At 42.3% G+C, this 27,142-nt stretch overlaps 1 protein-coding gene and 1 pseudogene across 1 annotated transcript in view; both read left to right on the top strand.

Moving 5' to 3' along the window:
- MEI1 (meiotic double-stranded break formation protein 1) overlaps positions 1-27,142 on the top strand; it is a 77,254-nt gene that overhangs the window by 26,851 nt on the left and 23,261 nt on the right. Inside the window, exons 15-20 of the mRNA XM_032882887.1 lie at positions 1,704-1,815; positions 3,768-3,828; positions 4,829-4,926; positions 7,739-7,907; positions 13,779-13,926; positions 21,197-21,472. Coding sequence (XP_032738778.1) covers positions 1,704-1,815; positions 3,768-3,828; positions 4,829-4,926; positions 7,739-7,907; positions 13,779-13,926; positions 21,197-21,472 — 864 coding nt within the window. The remainder of the gene's footprint in view (positions 1-1,703; positions 1,816-3,767; positions 3,829-4,828; positions 4,927-7,738; positions 7,908-13,778; positions 13,927-21,196; positions 21,473-27,142) is intronic.
- Positions 18,066-18,614, top strand: LOC116882461 (annotated as a pseudogene).

Raw genomic sequence — 27,142 nt, 5'->3', positions numbered from 1 at the left:
TCTGTATTTGATCATTTTTCTTTAATGAGCATGTATTACATTTCTAAATAAAAACATTTTTTGTGGAGCGCCTGGGTGTCTCAGTGGGTTAAGCCTCTGCCTTCAGCTCAGGTCATGATCTCGGGGTCCTGGAATCGAGCCCCACATTGGGCTCTCTGCTCGGTGGGGAGCCTGCTTTCTCCTCTCTCTCTCTGCCTGCCTCTCTGTCTACTTGTGATCTCTCTCTCTGTCAAATAAATAAATAAAATCTTAAAAAAATTTTTTTGTTTAAAAACCAAAGGAAATGTATCTATAAGAACCATGTCTCTGAGACCCCATCTTTCACAGGCAGGAAACTGAGACACTGAGAGGGGCAGGGTTAACTATCCCCTGGGCACGAAGTGACTTTGTGCAGAGCTTAATTTGGAACCCAGGTTTGTCTACTCTTTTTTTTTTTTTAATTATTTTTTTAATTTTTTTTAATTTTTTTTAAATAAACATATATTTTTATCCCCAGGGGTAATCTTTTTTTTTTTTTTAAAGATTTTATTTGTCAGAGAGAGGGAGAGCGAGAAAGTGAGCACAGGCAGGCAGAGGCAGAGGGAGAAGCAGGCTCCCCGCTGAGCAAGGAGCCCGATGTGGGACTTGATCCCAGGACGCTGGGACCATGACCCGAGCCGAAGGCAGCTGCTCAACCAACTGAGCCACCTAGGCGTCCCGGTTTGTCTACTCTTAATCCAGAGCTCTGTCTGCTCTATCGGGCTGCCCCATGACTGGAGTATTCACAGAGGTCACATGAAAAATAAATGTGGGGCACCTGGGTGGCTCAGTTGGTTGGGCGACTGCCTTTGGCTCGGATTGTGATCCCGCAGTCCGGGGATGGAGTCCCACATCGGGCTCCCTGCTCAGCAGGGAGTCTGCTTCTCCCTCTGACCTCTCTCTTCTCATGCTCTCTCTCTCTCTCTCTCCCAAATAAATAAATAAAATCTTAAAAGAAAAAGGAAAAATAAATGTGAACAAGGTGCCTGGGTGGCTCAGTGTGTTAAAGCCTCTGCCTTCAGCTCAGGTCATGATCTCCAGGTCCTGGGATCGAGCCCTGCATCGGACTCTCTGCTCAGCAGGGAGCCTCCTTTCTCTCTCTGCCTGCCTCTCTGCCTACTTGTGATCTCTGTCTGTCAAATAAATAAACAAAATCTTAAAAAAATAAATGTGAAGATAGCTTGCAAACTATATGATTATTACTGATGGCTCTAGTCATAGAAACTTGAGTGTCAGGGAAGGGTACCTGGCTGGCTCAGTCAGTAGAGGATGTGGCTCTTGATCTTAGGTCATGAGTTCAAGCCCTATGTTGGGTGTGGAGCCTATTTAAAAAACAAAGAAAAAAAGAAAGAAACTTCAGCATCACTCTGCATTATAGTTTAGAAAGTACTTTTTTACACATCAGATCTTATTTCTTTCTGGGAGCTAGGTCTTGTTGTTATTACTGTTTTATTCCTTTTGGTACAGAGAGACCCAGAGAGGTGATGCGTCTCATACAACTTATTAAGTGGTGGATACAATCCTTGGATGCAGGCTTGTGATTTCAGACTCCCTAGCTTTTCTTGTGCCCTTCAAGTAAAAAGGGTTAGTTTATTGTTGCTAGATTTGATGCCAGTTTTGCTGATGCTTTTTTCTTCAGAGGCTCAGTCCTGGTGGGCTGTGTTCTCCCTCCTGGTTCTTTGCAGAGGCACTCAGAGCAGGCCACCCACCCAAACTTGATGGAAGTTTTCCTCTCGATTCTGCACAGTCTCTTTGTCATCGCTCCCCACATGAAGGAGAAGTTCTCCAAGAAGCTCGGTAGGCATCAGGCAAGTGTGGAAGTTGGGAGGGAGGCGGGTGCCAGAGTATTCAAAGAGAGCATAACCTGTGGGCAGGAGGTTTATGTGATCACTCAGAGTCAATATCTATATTCTGCCCAGTGTTGAGTGGAAGGCAATACTATCCAACAACCGAAGGTACTTAAAGTAAGTTCTCGGATTTATTGCTATTTCTCTAAGAATATCAAGGAGGTTCCAGTTCCAGTCCCACAACACACATCTTTCCACGTTGTTCTCCATACTTGATATTCCCTCAGACTTCTCAAGATGTTTAGCATCTCTGACACCTGAGTGCTGAATGTCAGAAGTACCCCCAGTCATTGTGACACCTGAAAAACGTCCCATAGACTTCCAGATGCCTTCTGGGGGGGAACTAGCACTCTGTGTGAAAGCTGCTGTCTCGCTGTACACTGAACTGCCTTCTTATAATTGAACCCCAGGGATTCTTGATTCCCTCAGCCTTATCCAGGCTTTCTTGCATCTATTTATTTTTTTCTCTCGCCAGTCATTTTTTCCCTCTCAAGTGTAGAGCTTCCTTTCTCACTTGTCCAGTTGTTACCTGTAAATACCTCAGTCTGCTGAATAAGCCCAGGAGTCAGAGTTAGAGTCTCCTTTATTTTCCTTAGTATTAGTGATGGTGAGAATGGGAAGGGGAAAACAGCCCAAAGCAGAAAGGGAGTAGAGAGAAAGGGAGTAATAATTAATAACTAATGACAACTAACACTTATTACACTCTTACTATTGTCAGACACTGTTTGTGTGTTTGGTAGAGATAGAGAGTGATTGAGAGAGCCTAAGCCAGGAGGAGAGGCAGAAGAAGAAGCGGGCTCCCTGCTTAGCAGGGAGCCTCTTGCTGGGCTTGATCCCAAGGACCCTGGGATCATGACCTGAGCTGAAGGCAGATGCTTCACCAACTCAGCCACCCAGATGCCCCGGATACTGTCCCCCCCCCTTAAGATTTATTTATTTATTTACTTTAGAGCACATGTGAACAGGAGGAGGGGAGGAGGGGTGGAGGGAGAGGGAGACAAGCAGACTCCCCGCTGAGCAGAGAGCCTGCAGGTCTTGATCCCAGGACCTTGAAATCATGATCTGAGCTGAAATCAAGAGTCAGATGCTCAACTGACTGAGCCACCCAGGAACCTCTGTCACATACTGTTTTAAGTGCTTTATACATATCAATTCATTTAGTTCTCAGAAAAACCCTAGGAAGTGTGTGCTATGATTATCTTCATTCTCTGAAGAAGCATACTGAAACTCAGAGAGGTTGAATAATTTGCCCAAGATTGCACTAGAAGTGGTGTACCCAGGATTCAAACTCAGGGAATCTGGCTCTGGAGCCTGCTTTCTGATTTTTTTTTTTTTTTTTGCTTCCTCAATTTTTATGCAATGCTTACCTCTTACCATTATCATTTAAAGCCCTGCCCTTTCTTCCTGTCACATAGCATATAGTGGAAGGTCTACCACAGAGGAGTAGCCAGGGCTTGGTCATGGAGGGCTTTGTTGGCCATGTGAGAAATTTGGACTTTATCCTAGGAACTTTGAGTTTTAAAAAAGAGGAGTGATAGGCTCAGCTTTCTGTTTTAGAACGATCCTTTTTGATTTGGTATGAACCATGAGTTAGAGGAATGCAAGACTGGAGAAAATAATTTAAACTCTTGTATTAACTCAGGTTGATGATAGGAACAAAGGTGGTTTTGGGGGGTGTGTGACAGTTGGATGTGGGGCAGAAAGGAGAGGGAACAGCTCAGGGTAATGCCTTGGCTTGTGGCTGCCATCTAGGTGGATTGTGCTGATTTTTATTGAGAGAAGTCTCACTGGGAGAGGTTTTGATTTGGGAAGGCAGTAGAGGATGTGATCGGTATGGGCAGGGATGACGATGTAATAAATCTAGTTTAAACCGCTCTCTGCTTGCTTCCCTTTTCTCCCAAGCTTCCTCATCTTTCATACGACTAACCCTGGAACTGAAGGCCAGATTCCGCAGCAGCCTGAGGTATGTCTGGTCTCAGGCAAAATTGGTGGCAAAGGAGCCAGTGTCCTTGACTGGACAATTGGAAATATCTGACTGGTTTAGTCGTTGGACTGTGAGGGGATTGACACAGTGTCAGAATTGCTCAGCAGCTGGTGGTATGAACCTGACATGCTTCTGTAGCTTTTATTTAGTCTGGTTCTGCTGAGACATTCATTCCATGTGACATGTGGATGGGCACCTGTTACGTCAAAACTGGAAAGGCTCTTGGTGATCATTTGTCTAACCCCTCATTTTACAAATGGGGAACTGGAAGCCCTTGAGGGTATGAAAGAAGTGTCCACAGAGAGTCATGTCCTCATTGCTGCCAGCCCAGCATTTCCAGAGGAGAAACTCTCTTGTTCAAAATAGAGACTTTAGTCTGTCTTGTTAATGTTTCTGCAGTAGCCTTTTCTTCCTTCCCATTTATGATTTGCCACCTGTCTCTGCATTTACTTGGCAGATCCCATTTGTTACTGCCTACAACCTGCAAGGCGACCACAGTGCGGTGTCTAGGTCTCCTTGCATATCTCTGAATAGAACACCCAACTTTCAGGAGGGGATACAAATACAAGGATCGATCTGGATTCAAAGTCACAATTTTGGATGTGTGTAATTAAGGAGATCTTAATTACCTGTCTTGGATTCAATAGCTTTACCCCCTAGTACTCCCAAGCTCTTTCCTGGTCTAGGAGCACTTGTTTTTGTTGCTATGTTTTGTTAAGTCGGAGTTCAGTAGCCTTCCCTGACTTATTTTTTCAACTCTGAATTTTAGTCAATGCCCATGTGTCTACATTATAGCTGTGGCAACAGGTTCCATACTAATTATTCACAGCTACGTCCGGAATTATTCTTCCAGAGCCGTGGTTAGAATTTCATTGGGCTTTGGCACAAGGCAGTGGTGCCCCAGTATATGGCAAGGGTAATGCTGTCCCAGCCAAAGTCACAATGTCCTCTCGTTCTCTCTTCCTTTCCACCCTCTAAGTCACTCAGCCCTAAATCAGGTATGTTCCAATTTCCTCTACTGCATGAGCCTCAACCTCCTCTCAGCTCCAGAGAAGACAGGACCACCTTCCGAAGAAGGTAAGATGCTGCGGCTTGACCACTCCTCAGGTCCAAGGTGATCTTTTTACAGCCTGGATGCCTTTGTTGATTGGCTGGGTAGTGAGTTAATATCACAGTAATTATGACCTCTTTGCTAGAAGCTGCCAGAGGAACCATGGAATCATGGAATGGTAGGACTAGAGACTAACACTTAAGGAGATGAGATAATAGAATCAGAAAACAAGAGAATCCAAGCTTCCTGGACCCTTAGACTCTAAGGACTGAGAAGGACTCCAGAGCTTATCAAGTCCAGTTTCTCATCCAGGCCATCTCCTCTGTAACATCCCTTACAGCAGAACTTTCGCTCTCTTCTTGTTACCTCCAGAGATTTCTGCTCAAAATACTTGGAATGGTCTGTTCCATTTCTTTGTTTCTTCATTCATGGAATATTTCTTGAGCATCTACTGTGTGCCAGGCTCTTTCCAGGTGCTGGTGATAGAGTTCCAACATCTTGTCCTCATGGAATGAGAGAGGTAGACAATAAACACATAGATTCAATGTCAAAAATGAATAGGTTCTATGAAAACGATGAAACTGGACAAAAGGATAGAGGATGGTGGAGGGAGAAAATACATGTTGGATAGGTGGTCAGGGAAGGCCTCTGTGAGTAGGTGGCATGTTAGCAGAGGTCTGCGTAAGATAAAGGAGGCTCATGGAGAGTCTAGGCCGGAGGAACAGCAGATGGAGGGCTGAGAGCTGAAGTTTTTCCCTCTGCTGAAAGTCACTGAGCTTCTGCTACATGCCAGGGAGGCCACAGTGCTGCTGTGGCTATGGTGATAATTACAACATGTTCTCTGCCCCCATGGAGTTCCTCTATCCTAGACTTCTTTTGGTATAATAGAAAACAATTTAATCATTGTCTTATTCATTCAGCAACTATGATACCTTCTTTGTGGTACTGGCCGTGTTTCCTCTTTTTACATTTATGAAGATGTGTCATGTCCCTCCACTTCCCAAACCTCACTCCTTCTTTTCCTTTTTCTCCAGCACTGTGCTGAGAGAGACTGAATCTCGGGTGAACATTTTCATTCCTTCCAGCATGGCTTGGTTCCCAAGTCTCTCACTGTAGCAGGCACTCCTCTCCATGTGGTGTCCTGCTCTTTGCGTGTTAGGTGTGGTCTGGCCTTCAGAGACACTAGCACAACCACTTCTGCCATGGTTGACGCCTAAGTTTACGTTGGTAGCCAACGGCACAGCACCTCTTGTGCTCACTGTGCTAGCCGCACTGCTGCTGACAGCATCCTCTTTTGGGGGAATAGGAGGAGCCCCACATATCTGCCTCCTTAGACAATGAGGCCTTGTCAAATCTCAGAGTACCAGGAAGAACAGCAGACCTTACTAACATGCAGACTGCTTCTTTCTTTTATATATCAGGAGAAAAGGTGGGTGGATGTGTGGAACTCTAGCATATTAGTTTCATTTTTACAATAATGATTATAGTGTGCTTTGGTACAAAAATGACTAAACTTAGAATTAGGAGAACTGACCTGGCTCTGCTGTACATGTTCTCTATCCTCATCCTCCACTTGGTCCTAAGTCCACTGTATTGGCAGGACAGACCCTTCATTTGACCTCTGACTTGGCCTCCTGCTTTCAGTTTCTCATCCTCCAACTGGTTTCCATCCACTTCTGGAAAGATCTGTCCAAAAAATCAAGTCTTACCATCCTAACACCCCAGCCTTCAGCTGGTGGCCCCTGAAGATCAGTCTGTGGGACACTGTCAGACAGTGTTGAAGGTTCCTCTGATCCATGGTGAAATGTAAAAAATAAGGGTAATATAGTGAATTTTCTATAAAGTTGACTTTATTCAAGTTTAAGCTCTGAAGTCTTTTTCTTTATACTCTTGGTATTAAAATATCCTTTCTTTTCTGAAATAGAGATTTCATAGGAGATCTATTCTCAGGATAAAATCTAAATTCTTTTTTTTTTTTAAACTTTTTTTTTTTAAGATTTTATTTATTTATTTGACAGACAGAGATCACAAGTAGACAGAGAGGCAAGCAGAGAGAGAGAGAGAGGAGGAAGCAGGCTCCCCGCCGAGCAGAGAGCCAGACGCAGGGCTCAATCCCAGGCCCCTGGGATCATGACCCGAGCCGAAGGCAGAGGCTGAGCCACCCAGGCGCCCCAAAATCTAAATTCTTGACTCAGCATTCAAACTACAAATTATGTCACATCACTTTGGAACTCTTGACACTCCACGTCTGTTCATCGCTGGTTTGGTCAGACGGAATTCCTTGCCGCACCCTGAGCATGTCCTCTTAAGCCTCTGGGCCCCTGAACCCCTTTCTTCCCATGCCTAGGATTCTCTGCCCTCACTTTTCTGCCTGTTTTCTGCATACCTTCCACAGTTCCCTCCTTTTTGAGCTTGTCCTCCCCACCCCAGGTGGTATGAGTCACGCTTGAATGGGACACTTGATCGCATGTCCTATTAAACTGTCTGTCTCATTATCTGTCTTTTCTCAGCTATCAGCTCCGGGAGATAGAGCCTGTGTTTCACAGCCTGGCCTAGTGTAGTCACTCAATGAACATTTGTCAATGAATGAATGAATCAAGGATTGTATCCATGTTCTTCCACATGTTTAGTGGAAGAACATCTTTAGTTCATCTTCACATCTTTAGTCTCTCCTGGCAGGTTGAAAGCTTTATAGGAATAGGAAACTCTGATTTCGTTTTATCCTCTATGAACCCTGCTACCCTGTGCAGTACCCTTCATGTAGGCACGTATTTATATGCTGATTACCTGCTCTTCTGTGTTTTCTGTGTGGCTTTCTCCTGCCTCTTTCCTCTCCAGAACTCTCTGCAGCATCTACCTTCCTGCAGCAGGGGCTGCCCCAGATAAGCAGCAGGAGCCCTGAAAGCCTCGCCTTCCTGTCAGATCGCCAGTATGTGGAGGGAACTGCTCGCCAGAGACAGTACAGCACCCTGCTCCTCTTCTACCTGGCCTACATCCATGAGGATAGGTCAGTGTTCGATGCTAGTGGCTGGCAGTGGATCCTGGGACCCACATCTGTAGCCTAGTTTAGTTTGATAAATATTCACAGAGGCATCTACTCCAAGCCTGGTGTTGGGCACTGGGGACACAGAGATAAGTGAGAAATGGGTTTTATTCTTGAGGGGCTCACATATTGGAGGAGGGTTAAGGCAGATAGGTGGGTAGTTACAGTGTAGAGAGAAGAGGCCTAGAGTGCTAATTAGAATTTTTTGGTATCCTTAAAAAGTATTGTTTGTGCATAGAAAAAAAAATAGTGGTTTGCTTTGGTTTTAAGAATTACTAAAGAGGAGGCGCCTGGGTGGCTCAGTGGGTTAAAGCCTCTGCCTTCGGCTCAGGTCATGGTCCCGGGGTCCTGGGATCGAGCCCCGAGTTGGGTTTTCTGCTTGGCGGGGAGCCTGCTTCCCTTCCTCTCTCTCTGCCTGCCTCTCTGCCTACTTGTTATCTCTGTCAAATAAATGAATGGAATCTTTAAGGGAAAAAAAAAAAGAATTACTAAACAGGAGTGCCTGGGTGGCTCAGTCAGTTAAGTGTCTGCCTTCAGCTCAGGTCATGATCCCAGGGTCTTGGGATTGAGCTCTGGGTCCCTGGGGTAGGCTCCCTGCCCAGTGGGGAACCTGCTTCTCCCTTTCTTTCTGCTCCTCCTCTCCCTCTACCCCCCCTTTCCCTTTCCTCTTGTACCTCCCCTCACCCCTCTCCTCCCTGCTGTTTGCACTAGCTCTCTCTCTCAAATAAATAAGTAAAATCTTTTTAAAAATTACTGTGCAGTTTAAGGGGTGCCAGGGTGGCACAGTCCATTAAGCGTCCAACTCCTGGTTTCAGCTCAGGTCATGATCTCAGGGTCCTGAGATCGAGTTCTGCACTGGGCTCTGTGCTAGGCATGGAGCCTGCTTAAGATTCTCTCTCCCTCTCCCTTTGCCCCCCACCTCCATCTCTTTAAAAAAAACAACAAACAAATTACTGTACAATTGATTAAAATTTCAAAATCAAAAGACTGTTCCTTAAGCTTAAAAAATAATTGTATTGAGGTAAAATTCACACAACACAAAATTAATCATTTAAAGTTAACAGTTCAGTAGCATTTAGTATATTTGCAGTTGTGCAACCACCACCTCTCTTGTTCCAAAACATTTCCATCACTCCAGAATAAAACCTCATACCCATTAAGCATTCACCCCGTGGGTAACAATGTCCAGCCTCATGTGTTATTAGTATCCGAGAGTTTAGTTGTTTTTTTTTTAAGATTCCCCATATAAGTAAGATCATAAAGTATTTTTCTTTCTCTCTGACTTATTTCACTTAGCCTAATGCCCTAAGGTCAATCCATGTTGTTATAAATGGCAGGATTCCCCTTTTTTTGGCTGAATAGTATTCCACTGTATGTACGTATCACGTTTTCTTTATCTGTTCACCCACCAATGGACACGCAGGTTTTTTCCATGTATTGGCCATTGTAAATAGTGCTGCAATGAACATTGTGGTGTGGATATCTTTTTGAGTTCAGAAGTAGAATTGCTGGATCATATGGTAGTTCTATTTTTAATTTTTTGAGGAAACTCCTTTCTCTTTTCCATAGTGAGTGCCCCAATTTACATTCCTACTAACAGTGCTCATGTGTTCCCATTTCTCCTCATCCTTGCCAACACTTGTTTTTTTCTTGTCTTTTTGGTAATTGCCATTTAACAGGTATAAGGTGATACCTCATTGTGGTTTTGATTTTTATTTCCTTGCTGATTAGTGATGTTGAGCATCTTTTCATGTACCTGTTGGCCATCTGCATCTTCTTTGGAAAAATGTGTATTCAGATCCTCTATGCGTTTTTAAATTGGACTTTCTTTTAGTTTTATTTTTTGCTATTGAGTTGTATGAGTTCTTTGTATATTTGGATATTAACTTTTTTTAAAGATTTATTTATTTATTTACTTGACAGACAGAGATTACAAGTAGGCAGAGAGGCAGGCAGAGAGAGAGAGGGGTAAGCAGGCTCCCCGGCGAGCAGAGAGCTCGATGTAGGGCTCAATCCCAGGAACCTGAGATCATGACCTGAGCAGAAGGCAGAGGCTCAACCCACTGAGTCACCCAGGCACCCCTAGATATTAACTTTATATCAGATATATGATTTGCAAAGATTTTTCTCCCATTCAATAAGTTGCCTTTTCATTTTGTTGATAGTTTCCTTTGCTTTGCTGAAGCTTTTTAGTTTGAAAGAGCCCCATTTGTTTATTTTTGGTTTTGGTAGAAGCTCTAAAATAATCATCCGCCAAACTGATATCAAGTAGCTTACTACCTATGTTTTCTTGTAGAAATTTTATGGTTTCAGGTCTTAATTTATGTCTTTAATCCATGTTGGTCAGTTTTCGTGTATGGTATAAGAGAGTGGTCCAATTTTATTTATTTATTTATTTTTGTATGTGGCTGTGCAATTTTCCCAACACCATTTATTGAAGAGACTGTACTTTCCCCATTGTATATTCTTGGTAACTTTGTTATAATTTAATTGACTATATATGCATGGAGTTATTTCTGGGCTCTGTTCTGTTCCATTGGCCTATGTGTCTGTTTTTATGGCAATACCATAAAATTGATTATTGCCCATGTGATTCTTTGAATGTTTTTTTAAAAATTCATGTAAATATGCAAGTAAAATAGTTGCCAGCATTAACTACTATTAGGTGACCTAATAGTGAACTTGTGAACTTGTCTATGTATCAAGAAACACACATATGCTTCTTTTTTCCCAGTATACAGAATGGGATATTATATAAGGTTTTTAATTGGCCCTTTATTTATTTTTTTTAGAAGATTTTATTTATTTATTTGACAGAGATCACAAGTAAGCAAAGACGCAGGTAGAGAGAGAGGAGGAGGCAGGCTCCCTGCTGAGCAGAGAGCCCGATGCGGGGCTTGATCCCAGGACCCTGAGATCATGACCTGAGCCGAAGGCAGAGGCTTAACCCACTGAGCCACCCAGGCGCCCCTCAATTGGCCCTTTAACCTAACAATAGATCTTGGAGGTCTTTTCATGTTAGCTCATGTATTTATTAATAGGTCTGCCTCATACTTTTAGTAGCTGTACAATGTGTAAATTATACCTATCATCCATTTTATTTATATTTCTTAAATGAACATTTTACTTTGGGGTAATTATAGATTTATACAAAAGTTGTAAAGAATACAGAGAATTCTTCACTAATTTTCTCCTACTGTTAACATAACTATGGTACATTTATCAAACTAAGACACCAACCTTGGTACATTAGTATTTTTTCCCAATTTTTTATAGTGGTAAAATACACAAACATAAAATTTATGTCTTAGCCATTTTTAGTGTACTGTGCAGGGTTACTAAGTGCATTAATATTGTTGGTCTATCATCACCACCATTCATCTCCAGAACTCTGTTCTTCTTGCAGAAGTAAAATTCTGTACCTATTGAATAACTCTCCATTTCCCCTTACCAGCCCTTGGAAACCACTATGCTACTTTCTGTCCCAATGGTTTTAACTACTCTAAGTGCTTCCTGTAAGTAGAATCACACAGCATATATCTTTCTGTGGCTGGCTTATTTCATTTAACGCGTGTCCTCAAGATTCATCCGTCCTGTAGCATGTCAGAATTTCCTTCCCTTTTTATGCTGAATAATGCTCCGTTGTATGTATATACCACACTTTGCTTACAAATTTGTCCATCAGTGGACATCGGATTGCTTCTGCATTTTGGCTGTTGTGAATAATGCTGCTGTGAACATGGGTGTAAAATATCAATTTGAGACCCTGTTTTCAATTCTTCTTTGTATGTACCCAGATTGTTGGAGCATCTGACAGTTCTAGTTGTAATTTTTTGAGGAGATGCCATACTCTTTTTCACAGCAGCTGTACTTTTTCACATTCCCACCAATGATGCACAAGGGTTCCAGTTTCTCCACATTCTCATCAACTTATTATTTTCTGCTTTTTGATGGTGGCCATCCTAATGGATGTGAGGTTATCACCTCATAGTTTTGATTTGCTTTTCCCTAGTGATTAGTGATGTTGAGTATCTTCCCATGTGCTTATTGGACATCTGTATGTCTTCTGTGGGGAAATGTCTGTTCAAATCCTTTGCCCATTTTTGAATCAGCAAGTTTTATTGTTGTTATTGAGTTTTAAGAGTTTTCTATTTACTCTGGATATTAATTTCTCATTAGATACATGATTTGTAAATATTTTCTCCCATTCTGTGGGTTGCCTTTTTACTCTGTTGACAGTATCTTTTGATACATGGAAGTTAAAAACCCTCATCAGTCAATTTGTCTGTTTTTCGTGTTATTATCTGTGCCTTTCATGTCATATCCAAAAAAATCATTACCAAATCTGATGTTGTGAAGTTTTTGCTTTATGTTTTCTTTCAAGAGTTTTATAGTTTTAGCTCTGGACCCATTTGGGATCTATATTCTTTTAGATCATGTTAGGTGAGGGGTCACAGTCATTCTTTTGTATATCCAATTTTGCCAGGACCATTTCTTTTCTTTTTTTTTTTTAAGATTTTTATTTATTTATTTGACAGATATATATGTATAGAGAGAGCACAAGTAGGCAGAGCAGCAGCCAGAGGGAGAGAGAGAGGCAGGCTCCCCACTGAGCAGGGGGTCCAATGTGGGGCTCAATCCCGGACCCTGGGATCATGATCTGAGCTGAAGGCAGCTGCTTAGCCAACTGAGCCACCCAGGCTCCCCACCAGGACCATTTCTTGAAAAGCTTGTCCTTTCCCCCATTGAATGGTCTTGGCATTCTTTTTTTTTTTTTTTTAAAGATTTTATTTAGTTATTTATTTGACAGACAGAGATCACAAGCAGGCAGAGAGGCAGGCAGAGAGAGAGAGAGGAGGAAGCAGGCTCCCCGCTGAGCAGAGAGCCCGATGTGGGGCTCGATCCCAGGACTCTGGGATCATGACCTGAGCCGAAGGCAGAGGCTTTAACCCACTGAGCCACCCAGGCGCCCCTGGTCTTGGCATTCTTGTTGAATTTCACTAGTTTTTCATCTACTGTCCCTTTTCTGTTCCAGGACATTACGTTGTGTTTAGTATTACCCATTTTAAAATGTTTAATTTTTTTAAGAACTTAATCTGATAGATGAGAGATACCCATGGTGGAAAATTGAAAAGATATAATAGGGTATATGCCTTTTGTATTTTACTAAAAAAAAGTCATTCCCCTTCTCACCCCTGTTACCATTGCATGTACAAGCATAGACGAATTCCCTTCCCCAGAAACTAACCCACTGAACATACCAGTTTAATGATAAAGAGGAGTGGGCTGTTGGCCAAAAAATGGATTGCTAAACCACAGAAGTGGCATCCTTCTCTTTAATAGTGCTATTCTAGCTGGCAGACGTTTCATCTTCTTTTTTTTTCAAGATTTTATTTATTTATTTATTTGACACACAGAGAGAGAAATCACAAGTAGGCAGAGAGGCAGGCAGAGAGAGAGGGGGAAGCAGGCTCTCCACTGAGCAGAGAGCCCGATGTGGGGCTCGATCCCAGGACCCTGACATCATGACCCAAGCTGAAGGCAGAGGCTTAACCCACTGAGCCACCCAGGCGCCCAGACACTTCATCTTCTAGTTGTGAGTGAGGAGTTTCTGGCCCCTGACAGGGCTTTGTACAAAGCATAGAATCTTGTGCTATGCATGTATGACTATGTTTTGTAAGTATATATAGCGTGTTCTTTGTGCAAGGTGTCATTAGGCCATGGACAGGCTGGGGCAGAAGGACAGAAGGCAGAGGGGGGATGTGGCAAGACAGGACGTGACAAGGCAGGATAGCCATCTCTGTCTTTTTCACTTAGACTCTCCTTGGTCAACAGGTTTGTCTCAGAGGCAGAATTATTTGTGGCTGTGCAAAGCTTCCTCCTGTCTCTGCAGGACCAGGGTGAGCGCCCTCCACTGGTGGTCTTCAGAGCCTCCATCTATCTGCTTGCAGTCTGCCAGGACAAAGACTGTGCCCTAGATGAGGTATGGACAAAATGCTTGGGGCCCTTCCTCCTCCTGCTGCACGCCATACATCATGGCTCCTTGAGAGACCATGATGATATACAGAGAGAAGGCAGGTGGCAGAGAGAGAGAGATAGAGGGGAAGAGAGGGAGAGGGAGAATCTTGGTGGAATGGGGAGTGGGAGGAGGCTGACACATTGAGATTTAGTGAATTCTCTCAACAGTCCTGAGAGATAAAGATTATTATTTCCACTTTTTACAGGTAAGAAAATCAAGTCTTAGGTTAAAGTAACTTTCTCCAGGTCACACAATTAATTGATGGGAGAGCGGGGACTCCAATTTAGACTTGATCAACTCCCAAGACACTTATCTTAGTACCATCTCTGGTTTGAGAAGGAGGAGAGCAGTGTGAGGTAGATCCTTCTGTTAACGGTTTACCAAACAAAGTGGGTTTCTGGGACCCAGAACATTGTTAATCAGGCTGATTTTGGATCGCTTTGTTGTATGTATACAAGTTTTCTCTTTCCAGATTCTTTATAAATGCTTATGGATCAAGGACTATATCTGATTGATCGCTAATCTTCCACCTCTTTCACTGAAGATTGCTTCTCCTTCTTAGAGATGGACACTTCGGCCTCAACCTAAGGATACTCTTTCTTCACTGGCTAATGTTTCACCTCCTTTTTCTTTAAAGGGTTTTTAAAAATTTATTTAAGCGTGCTCGCTTCAGCAGCTCATATACTAAAAATTTATTTAAGCAATCTCTACACCAACATGGGTCTCGAACGCGATCCTGAGATCAAGAGCCACATGCTTCTCCAACTGAGCCATTGAGGCACCCCTTTTTTATTCCTGTTGGGGCAAACATGATGGAAGCAGACCTGGTTTAATTTGAATGGAAGCAGAAAGTTGTAGTTGAAGTGCATGAGTTTTCAAGTAAGATAGACCTAGATATACAATATTCCACTGTCTCTTTTTTGGTGATATTTGAAGCCACTTGTGATCATTGCCTACTGTTAATTCATTAAGGGTTTCAAAAAAATAATACCTTAATTCTGTCATTTAGTCTTTGTTTATTAACTGGCATACTTGCATGAAAGGAAACTTCCTTTATCAACTACTCAGTTACTCTGAATGGTAGATTTTATAGGAAGCAAAGGTTGAATGTTTGGTTCTTTTAATTACAGTTTATAAGAAATGAACTGATTTTCTAGCATTCCACAAAAGGGACCAAAGAGATTTTTTTTTTAGTGTCATTATGAATTCATGGATTTTAAAATATTTGATGTGTTTCAATCCACTGTAGTTATTACCCTTTTGAAGCTCCAATTGTCCTATCTTTGATCAGTGGAAGCCTATTCAGGGTAGATCCTGAGTCCTTTTGACACAACCCTAGTACTCTTTGGCAGAGTTTGGGTTTTCTGCTATGACAAGATGCTTTAAGTTTGTATATACTTCCTGCTTTCCCATTTGCTTTTGAGCCTACCCCAGTTAGACTTTCAACTTTACCACATCTCTGGAAATGCACTTATCAAGGTCACCAGTAACAGATACATAAAGCCAGTAATCAATATTTGTCATTACCTTACTTGACCTATCAACAGCATCTGTTTTCTTTGAAACATTGCCTTTATTTGGCATCTAGAATGCTGTGTACTCCTGATTTCCTCCTACCTTTCTGGCGGTTCTGTCTCAGTGCCTTTTGCTGATTTTCTCTTATCTCCCTGACCTCCAAGTGTTGTCATATCCCAGGGCTCAGTCTTTGATGCTTTTCTTTTCTCTTTAAATTTATTTCTTTGGTGATCTCATATAGTTGTTTTTATACAACAATATTGTGTATTGTGTATTATGGTTTGATTCATGGCTGAATTAAAAAAGGTGACTCTGGCTTCTAGGATGATAGACCAGAAGGGTACAAGGCGGAAGTGCAGAAGCCAGTTAGGAGGTTACAGCAATAATACGGACAAGAGATAGTAGAGGAGGTGGTGAAGAGTATTAACTTCAGATATATTTTGAAATGGAGCCAATAGAATCTTGGTGGATCAGTGTGAGGTGTAAGAATCAGAGAGAATAAAAGGATGTTTCCAAAGATTTTGGTTCTGATGGGGGCCAAAGAGTTGTACTGAAATACGAGAGGGAGTGATCTGGAGAGAGAGAGGGGGTGGTGGTAAAGTGGCGTGCTGGAACTGGGATTATTGAGGAACACGCAGTTCTTGGTAATGATAAGGCGTCGGGGCATGACCATGCATGGGCATGACTGGCTGAGGCAAGTGGAGGATATTAGAAGGGAGAAGAACTTTGAGGCCATGTTTTGGGAACCAGGAAGGTGGGAGCAAATATAGCCTTGATTGAGAGATTGTAGGGAAGACAGGTTTTTGGAAGAAGATCAAAGCAGGTGAAGGGAACATTCAAAGAGGCACAGGACAAGGAATTTGCTGATAACTGAGTGAGTTCTGAAGGGCTCTGTGGAAAGGTTTTGGAAACTGGGAATGAGTGGGAGATGAGAATAGAAAAGGGCATGTTTTGAGCCATATGGGATGATCTGGAAGTTCTGGGCTTCCTGAGGTGACTAATGTAAACAGGAGGAAAGAACATGATAGGAAAAGTCTGATAGTTTCACGACTAATATTGGTGGTAAGATAGAATTTCAGGACATCTCTCCATATCTACCAGTGGTAGCATGGAAACTTCAAAGGAGCCCATGAAACTCTAGGCTTTCCCTCTAGGGTATGAATCCATAAATGACATATAACATGTTTTGCATGTTTAAAAATCATATATAAATATATAAATGGTAATATATAATCACAGCTTGATTTTTAACTCAATTCTGTTTTTTTATTTTTATATATTATTCATTCAGTATTTTTTGTTGTGGTAAAACACCCAAATAAGATGTATCATCTTAACCATTTTTGGTGTACAGTTCAGTGGCATTAAGCACATTAGTTTTAGGCAACTACCACCACTAGTCATGTCCAGAACTCTTTTCATCTTGTAAAACTGAAACTCTATACCTATTAAATAATAACTCCCCAATATGAATTGACCATTTGACATGTGTCACATGCCATCTGGCCTCCTGTCAGGGTTGGGGTGAATCAAACATGCTCCCTGCTCTCAGCACAGTTTGGCAGGAGAAACAAAAAAGGTCCTCTACAGGCAGGTAATAACAACAATGAATGCTCTCCTGGAGCTGGAGGACTGACTGCTCGAGAGGTTTGAAAACACACAGAGAAAGAGATTGTATCTGACTATGACATCAGGAGAGGCTTCATTGAGGAGAGAATTAAGATACAAAATTGACAGTTTCTTCTTCAAGGAAGAAAGTCAGGTGTAATGTGCCTTAGCTGAGTCATTTAGGAGACAGACTGGAGAGAAGCTCAAAAGGTAGACTTAAGTCTTTAACAATAATGCTCAAAAATGAAATTAAGAAAACAACTCCATTTATAATAGCATCAAGAAATAAAATACATTGGAATAAATTTAACAAAAGAAATATACTTCTGACTGCTGAACATTATAAAACATCATTGAAATTAAAGAAGACCTAAACGAATAGAAAGACATCCTGTTTTCATGAATCAGAAGACTTAATAGCCAGTTAGAAGATTAAAAAAAAGTTCAGGGATACAACATACAAAATACTGACTAGAGCTGATGATTCTTTTTTGGGTATTTGGAAATTGCTGGGAAAGTAGAGCTTAAAAGTTCTGAACACAAGGAAAAAGACTTTGTGTGAGGTGATGGATGTTAGCCAACCTTGTGATCATTTTACAATATATACATTTATCAAATCATTATATCGTGTACTTTAAACTTACACAATGTTATATAGCAACTATATTTCAATAAAACTGGGGGGAAAAGACTTAATAGTGTTCAAATGGCAATAGTCCCCAAATTGATCTGTAGATTGAACACAGTTCCAAACAAAATCCCAGTTGCCCTTTCCTTCTTTCCTTCCTTCCTTCCTTCCTAAAATTCATATGGAAATGCAAGGGACCCAAAATAACCAAACAGTCTTGAAAAGAAGAATAAAGTTGAAGAGTTCACACTCCTTCATTTCAAACTAGAGGCATCAAGGGAGATGCTGGATACCCAGGACCCAGAGCAGCTCTGAGGTGATGAAAAATAGCTCTTCAAGTCCACATTAAAAAATGGCCTCCACTAAGACTACATTACAAAAAATGAGAAAGAAACAGAATGAAAAGACTGAAAAATCAGAAGAGGGAGAGCCTGAAGAGTTTGTGGTGGATAAAATACTGGACCAATGTGTAGTGAATGGGAAAGTGCAGTATTTCCTAAAGTGGAAGGGATTTATGGACAGTACTTGGGAACCTGAAGGAAAGTTAGATTGTCCTGAGTTAATGGAAGTATTTCTTAGTTCTCAAGAAGCCAGTTAAGAAAAAGATGGTACCAAAAAAAAAAAAAAATCTTTATCTGACAGTGAATCCAACAACAGCAAATCAGAGGAGGAAAGAGATGCTGCTGATAACAAGAGGCTTTGCCAGAAGTCTTGATCAGGCTGAAGAGTCAGTGCTACAGACAGCAGTGGAGAATTCATGGGTCTCATGAAATGTAGACATTCAGATGAGGCAGACTTGGTGCTGGCAAAATAGGCAAATATGAAGTGTTCTCAAACTGTAATTGCTTTTTATGAAGAGAGACTAACTTGGCATTCTTGTCCAGAAAATGAAGCTCAATAATTTTGAGGGGTTGCGTTGCTTTTTTATATATGTTTTTATATATATACTTAAGTGTGTGTATATGTATGTATGTGTGTATAGATGGGCCTTGGGTTTTTTATTTATTAGTGTGAAGAAATAACATTCTAATGAAAAACCAGTTTGATAGGTTCTTTTTGAAGTAGTATTGGGGGAGTTGTTGGGGTTCTTTTGCATCTACTAGCACTGGTTACTTTGAACAAATATAAGCTTTCTGTAGTTGCTCCCTGCATCAGAAAATAATATTTGAGACCATGGTATATTATTCCCCTGCATTCAAGTATACCTTTTCCAGAGACGCCTGGGTGGCTCAGTTGTTGGGCAGCTGCCTTCAGCTCAGGTCATGATCCCAGGGTCTTGGGATTGAGCCCCACGTAGGGCTCCCTGTTCCACTGGGAGCCTGCTCTTCCCTCTCCAACTCCCCCTGCTTGTGTTTCCCTCTCTCGCTGTCTCTCTCTCTGTCAAATAAATAAATAAAATCTTAAAAAAAAAAAAAGAGAACACCTTTTCTAAATGTTGGGTAAGTCTTCATAGTTGTTACTCAATCAGAATTTGTGTTTAACCCCCATATGCCCAAGGATCATTCTGGGTTTTTTGTTTACTTGGGGGTTTTCGGGGTGTATACATAAAATTACATAGATAAATAGTTTCCTTCCCTCCCTCTCTCTCTCCGAGCCAACTAGCTTCCTTCCTTCCTTCCTTCCTTCCTTCAATTCATTCTTTCACATTTACCAAAACAAAAACAGCATTTCATAACCGTGGGTAAGCCCATGTTTCTGGGATGCTATCATTTTCAGCACCCTAAGAAATAAATCACTTAAAGTTAGATTGAAAATTCTTCTGAAACTTTAACCTTTCAAATTTTATAGTTTTTGGGGGTAATTTAAATATAATGGAAGCAATTTAAATTGGACAATGTAAAAGCAGCCATATCAGAATTCATATCCATCTCTATAGTTATAGAAATGCAAGCTTATTTACAAAACCTCTGAAAGGAAAATTTTTTTTTTTAAGATTTTATTTATTTGTCAGAGAGAGAGAGAGAGCACAGGCAGGCAGAGTAGTAGCGGAGGCAGAGGGAGAAGCAGGCTCCCCGCCGAGCAAGGAGCCTGATTTGGGACTCGATCCCAGGACGCTGGGATCATGACCCGAGCTGAAGGCAGCTGCCCAATGAACTGAGCCACCCTGGCATCCCTGAAAGGAAAATTTTATCACAACCTCCTCACCCAAATGAGAAAACTAGATAAGTGCTGGTGTATTTTAATTAGATAAGCAAAACTTAGTTAAATGGACATTTAAAGTTTCCTTCTAGGGATCCATTCCTTTTCAAGAAGTTGAAATCCCTGTGCTGTATTGGACAAAAGGTCATGATTCATGGAATGTCTAGACCTCATTCATGGAAACGTAATCATAATCAGATGGTTAAAGATGTTGGCAGTTTAGGATCTTCTGGAATAAATGAGTGAATAGAATTCTGTAATCTAAATTCTTGACCTGCGTGTTGTTTCTTTACCGCAACTCATTCCTTGCATGTAGGCTCAATCTTCTCAGTATTTGGATTACTGGTTCTGCAGAAGCCAGGAAAAACAATAACTTTATAGTAATCAGAATGTTATCCAACTATATATTGTTTACTTTATTGTGAATACTGGTAAATAGTCAAGAGTTTTATATTCCTTTTTAAAAAACCAGAATAATCAAGACTGTGTTTCTGACATAAAGATAGTCATCTAGATCAATAGAATAGAATTGACAGTCCAAAAAGAAACCCACATATTTTTTATAAGGATGCCAAGGCAATTTAGTGGGAGAAAGAATAGTCTTTTTCACAAACAGTGCTAGAACAATTGGATGTCCACATGCAGAAGTGTGAAGTTGGACCCTTATCTCATAGTATATACAAAATTCAAAATGGATCAAGGACCTAAATGAAACAGCCCAAACTATGAAGTATAAAACTCTTAGAATTGCATATTAAGGATTAAACTTTGCTATATGTACAATGGGAGGAGGTAGGCTTTTGAGGGTTAATATATGATTCAACACACATGCCCTTTGCCCCCTCTGTGCCAGGTCCTGTGCCAGGGGCACGGGTTAATCTGCATCAGTCTGTTTCCTCAAGCAGCTCAAGTCTAGTGTGGAGGTAGACACCTACACTGGTAATTACAACACGGCACAGTAAGTGTCATAGAGCTGGGTTTGTCAACCCTGGCGCTATTAACATTTTGTACAACATAATTCTTTTCTGTTGGAGGCCGTCCCGTGCATTGTGGGATATTTAGCTGCATCGCTGTTCTCTCCCACTAGATGCCAGTAGCACTCCCTAAATCAAGAAAATAAAAAATGTAAACATTTCCAAAAGTCTCCTGGGGAACAAAATCACTCTAATTTGAGAACCACTGTTACAGGTGAGCACAATGAGTTTTCTTTCTCCTGGAGTACTGAAATGCCAAGAACCTTTTTCCCAGTTACGTCTTGGCTATGTTTGTTGGGCTGTCTTGGGTCCTCTGCAAGATTTATTTAGTCCCTTTCTCTTCTTTCTTTCTTTTTTTCTTTGTCTCCAGGCTGTGGTCAGTGCCATCAGAAAATTTTTAGAGGACATCCCAGACCTGCACCTGGTTTACACCCACCACCCCCTCCTGCTCAGATTCTTCCTGTCGTATCCAGAGCTGATGAGTAGGTTTGGCCACCGCGTCCTGGAACTTTGGTTCTCCTGGGAAGAGAGCAGCTATGAGGAGCTGGATGATGTCCCCTCTGCTGGACAGTCCCCGCTTCCTGCCAGCTTAACAGCCCTGTTCCACGTGCTCAGAAGCAGCCCCAGCATCCTGCTCATCTTGCTAGTAGGTGACCACTTGCTGAGTGCTGGGTTCTTTCTCTCCGGGAGCTGGATTACTGGGGTCAGGAGGCAACCTCCGATGTTTGTGTCTGCCTCTGGATTTATCGACGTTTCCATGTGAACTGGCAGGCAGGTGCCTGTTTTCTATGAATCCATACTCTTTTCTAAGTCTAATGGAAGTTTGCTCACTGAGAGATCTGTCCCTCTGTACTCCTCATGGACTAGAACTGTGAAATACTGACCCCAGTCACCATTCCCTCTCACCTCCCTGTCTTCTCGACATTAAACAAGGGCTTAATGTCAGAGGAGACCCCTGGGGCATGTTAATGGAGATGGCTGATTATAGAGGGACCGTGCACTTTTTTTTTTTTTTTTTTTTTTTTTTTTTACCATGACTCACAAGATAACATTATATGCGCAACACACTCCCTTGGGCAAACCCCAAGTAATCCCAAGTTGTCAGAAATTCCAGTGCTTTTTTTTTTTTTAATGAATTAAGACATTCCTGTAATTCCTATCAGGTATATCAGATAAGTCATCTAGCTGCCTATCATCTGCAATTTCTTTTTTTTTTTTTAAAGATTTTATTTCTTCATTTGACAGAGATCATAAGTAGGCAGAGAGGCAGGCAGAGAGAGAGGAGGAAGCAGGCTCCCTGCTGAGCAGAGAGCCCGATGCGGGGCGGGGCTCGATCCCAGAACCCTGGGATCATGACCCGAGCCGAAGGCAGAAGCCTTAACCCACTGAGCCACCCAGGCGCCCCTCATCTGCAATTTCTAATACACTAGCTTTAGCTCCATTTTCTTCATCCACTCAAGAAAGCATGTTGGAAAATAAATTAATGAGAGTAACAGAGTTTTATTATAGGGGTAACCGCTAGAATTTGTTATTTATTTAAAAAAGAAAGTCATCTGCCCCATTTGACACTTTTTTTTTAAGATTTTATTTATTTATTTATTTTTATTTATTTATTTGACCGAGAGAGAGACAGTGAGAGAGGGAACACAAGTAGGGGAGAGGGAGAAGCAGGTTTCCTGCTGAGCAGGGAAGCCCGATGTGGGCCTTGATGCAGGGAGCCCGATGCGGGGCTCCGTCCTGGGACCCTGGGATCGTGACCTGAGCCAAAGGCAGATGCTTAACAACTGAGCCACCCAGGCGCCCCCCTTTGACACTTTGTATTCAGTGAGTGATTACTAGTGGCAGGTGCCAAACTGACTGCAGCATGGGAGACATTTAGTTTAAAACCACCGCTTTCAATGCCAGCTCACCAACTTTGCCCTTCCCTAGTCCAGGAAGAATGACAGCCCGTTAGGGAAGAGTGGGGATTCCTTTGATGTTCTTAATCACCAACAAACATGATTTATTGAGTTTTTTATTGGACTGACTTTATTAGAGTGACTGTGGTGAAAATAACACCTTCACGTTGTAGACCTCACTTCCTTAGGTAAGTACTTCTGTCCATAGTCACACATGCATGCACACGCTCCCCGCTCAGACTTCAGTCTTCATCTTCCATCCCTGAGACCTCTCATCTTGTGAGGCCACATGTGTTGGCTTGATAGGGACCACATTCATGCTTTGGCTCAAATTCTTCCTTGGAAGAGGAGGAAAAGAGAAGGAATGGGCTAAAAATAAAGCATCAGTTATAGAGGAGGAAGGCAAGATGGGTGCCAGGAAGGGTAGCAATGGATGGAGCGAAGATACTGGATTTTCTTTGCGATCAACCATTCAGGGATAGTTTCTCACACAGAGTAGGTACTTAAAAATATTTGCTGACCCATTGAATCAGGGTTCTGGATAGAAGCCTCTCTCTCTCTCTCTCTCAAAAAAAAAGCAGATCTTCCGATAGAGATATTTATGGTACTTTTTTCTTTTTAAACAAAGAGATAGGTTTAGGGAAATTTCCCATAGGTCACAAAAGTTGAAATTAAAACCCAGATTTTGACTCCCTGTGTAATGTTCTTCCCAGTTAACTGAGCTAACTCTCAGAACAAGAGAGAAAACAACCCTGAACCAGTGTTGCATCTAACAGGAGAGCTCTTTATTTGAGCAGCAGGATACAGGGAAGCACTGGACCTAGAGCCTGCCCCATAGGCCAGGGAGAGAATTGGACACAACAAACCAGTAGGACCTGTCCTAACAGTGTGGCAGTAAAGGTGAGGCAGAGTACCTGGGTGGCGGGGGGTGGGGGGGCTGAAAGATGTCATATATTGCAAAGGATTTGACAAGTGACAGTGTTGGGGGAGGGTCCTGCCAGGCCAGCACAGCAGCATGCAAGTTCTTACTGTGATTCAAGGACATTGAGTGGTCGGGTGAGGTTTTGGAGCATGGAGGGTATGTCACAGGAGTTGAGGTTGAAGAAGGATAGGGAGGAGCAGTTTTTAGAGGCCTTGAGTTTTGTTGTTCACTTTTTCTTTTATCATACATTTATTTGGTACTTAATAGGCACTAGCCATTCGGATATGGTTGTTCCCTTGCCATTGAGGAAATCACAGATGCTTGTTTCATCTGTCACCTTATAGAGACTTCTAAAGTATCCCTGGGAGGGGAGAATCAAAGAGTGGTGAAGCTAGGAAGAAACCTCAGGTTATGACACTGGGCTATGGGAGTGGTAGAGTCTAATAGAGTCTAAGCCCTGTAGGCTTACTTCTGATTGCTCCGGTTGTCTTCTACTGGGACCCAGATGCTCACTGGTCCTTCCCTTCCGAACCCTTTCATGTTCATGTCCTTCCCTTTACAGCCAAACCCCTAGAAGTAGTTTTCTGCTCTCAAAACTGTCATCTCTTACTTATTCCTTCACCCATTGGCTTTTGCCCACATTGCTACTTAAAACTGTTCTTAGCAGGATCAATAGCAATGTTCTTGTGATTAATTACAGTGCACTTTTTGGTTCTCATCTTACATGACCTGTTATTATTTCATGATTGTCCACTTTTTATTGACACACTCTTGCTTTTGGCAATACCAGCTCTCTTAATTTTTCCCTTACCTCTCTTCATGCTTCTTCCAGTCTCTTTCATAAAAAGTTCTCTTTCTAGCTAGTGCTTGAAAGTTGATGTGCCTCAACTTTCTCTTTTTACTCAGTGTCTTCTTTCTGGGCTGTGTCAATAATTCTCATGGATTTGGTTGCCTCCTGCTACATGCCGATGACCCAAATCTCTGTCTCCATCTGTGACCTTTCTCCTGAGCTCCAGACCCATGTAGTGAATCATCTGTTTGACATCTCTGTCTAAAATGGAGCTCATTATCTTCCTCCCCCAAGTTTTCTTTCTCAGTCTGGGTCCTTCTAGGGTGGCGATCCCTCCTTAGAGGAAGACTACCCTGCGTCACTAGCTTTAAGGAGTGTAAGTACTTAAAGGAAATAAGCTAAAGAGAAAATGAATCTCAAGAGACCAAATTCTTTATTTATTTATTTATTTGTCAGAAAGAGAGAGAGAGAGCGCACACACAAGCAGGCAGAGAGGCAGGCAGAGGCAGAGAGAGAAGCAGGCTCCCTGCCGAGCAAGGAGCCCAATGCGGAACTCAATCCCAGGACCCTGGGATCTTGACTTGAGCTGAAGGCAGGGGCTTAAACCACTGAGCCACCCAGGCATCCTAAGACCAAATTCTTAGAGAGACCATGTCTCAGGTAGGCTGGGGCAGGCACTCCGCCCTTTATTGTGGTGACCCAGTTACTGTCCTTGGATGTGAATCACCCTCACTACCCCTCCTTCCTGGGCAGGGAGGAAGGAGCCTTGTGTTTTGCTGGCCTAGAGTTCAAAAAGAAAAATCTATCCCAAGGGCTAGATGCTACATAGGGACCCAGGAAGATGAAGACTTTTCTGAGCTTCAGTTTCCTTGTGTATAAATTGGAGATAACATGTGGATAAATATATGGGAATAATATGTGGAAAGAATATGTGGGAAACACTCTTGTTATCCTGTACACAGTTAGGCTTATCATTGAATCAGAGAGAGAATGGTAATCTCAGAACAGCTTATTAAATTGCTCAAGGTCATATAACTAATAAAGGTCATGACTGTGATTGGAGCCTACAAGTTAATGAGCTTTTCACTAAATTAGATCCTGGAAACATCAGTGGTGAAAAAGAATAGCAAGGAACAACTTTGCTGTCTGTTTATACATATTATTCTTACCATTTCTCTCCAGCTTCTAGCCACAGGAGGGAAAAAGTGTCTAAAAATATGTGTTGGTACCAATTTCTGTTTTTGATATGGGTAATTAACAGCTGAAAACAAAGCTGTTAATTGCCACTCTTATCAATGGGTGGTCTTTCATGTAGGTTGTTTAAATGTGAAAAACAATGATGTCACAGAAGCTCTGTTTGTTTCCTCCTTACCCATATCACCCTACTTGATCCCACTCAGAAATTTCTGGACAGTTCTGGGCAGGAGAGACTGCAGAGTGGACCGTGTTCCATCCAGAGCCTTCTGCACTGACCCACACAGTGGGGTGCACTCTCCCTCCCTGGCATTCACCATAGCCACAGAAGGCTGTGTAGCCTTCTTCCTTTTGGACTGTTAAAATTTAACTCAGGGTCCTGAGGGACCAGCTCTCTAGCTAGGCCACCAAGTGCTGGTGAAGGAGCAGGATCAGGGAATTGACCTTGGGCAAATCATACCCGCTCCAGGCTTTAGCCTCATACCCTGTAAAGTAAAACGGTTTATGTAAATGAACTGAGAGTCTCCCTAACCCTCCTATTCTGTGATCATCTCCTTCCAGAGAAGTTTTCTGAGTCCCTGTATAAGGTGACAAAGATGAAGCCGAACTCATGTCTGTTTTTCCTTAACTCACAGCATAGTAGATTTTATAGTGCCACTGCCGTCTCAACAGGCAGGCTACTTAATCTGCCTGTTGCCTCATTTGAAAAATTAAGGTGACACCTACCTAGAAGAGTTTTGAAGATGCAGATAATCCATCAACAAACATACAGCTGCAGTTTAAACACATCGCAGGACCTGACGTTATTAGTCCATAGTTGAGCAATCACTGTTGATTTATCGTTGTTTCTCTGGAAGCTGTGGGCGTTTGTGAAGAGCCAAGCCCAGATGCCCTGTGTCACCCAGTGATCAGCACATCTGGAGTTGTCTGGCTGGGTGCCCTGTAGCCATGTCTCTCTGTGTGTCAGCTGTCCTCCCTGGAAAGGGAGTCCATGAGTGACCTTGGCTGCATAGCACCGAGCATGTCCAAAGGAATTGGCTTGTTTGAGCTGGTAGGTGCCAGGAGCTATCAGTAGGATGGTCTCTGGTGTGGCTTCTGACTGGCTTTGCCTGTAACATATACTCATTAAAATAACTCTGAAAGCAAATAAAAAGTGATGTCCTTTCCTACCTTCTGAACCCAAGGCCTTTATAGCTTGGGGCAGAAATAGCCAGATGCCGTGGAAGAGAAGGGGCCTGACCTGGTCCTCGCTTCCCTTCCTGTGCCCTGAATCTGTCCTAACCCATCCTTTTCCTGCCCTGTAACATCTCCATCCCCCTCTCTTTTCCTCCCTTAAGGCACATTCAGGTCCCTTGTCTGAAATAACCTCTTCTTGACCCTAAAACTTACCTTTTCAGAGAGAGGCATCCTGGAAAGTAGAAACAACTTTGGGCTTGGAAGTAGGAGATTCAAATCTTAGCTGTGCCCCTTACTGGCTTTTGTGACCTTTGGCATACCACATAATCGCTCTGA

This window comes from Lontra canadensis, unplaced genomic scaffold (assembly GCF_010015895.1).
Source record: "Lontra canadensis isolate GAN:19392208 unplaced genomic scaffold, GSC_riverotter_1.0 scaffold84, whole genome shotgun sequence".
In the NCBI taxonomy this organism is placed as follows: domain Eukaryota; kingdom Metazoa; phylum Chordata; class Mammalia; order Carnivora; family Mustelidae; genus Lontra; species Lontra canadensis.
Note: the sequence above shows the minus strand (reverse complement) of the source record. Positions and strands in the feature narration are given on the sequence as shown.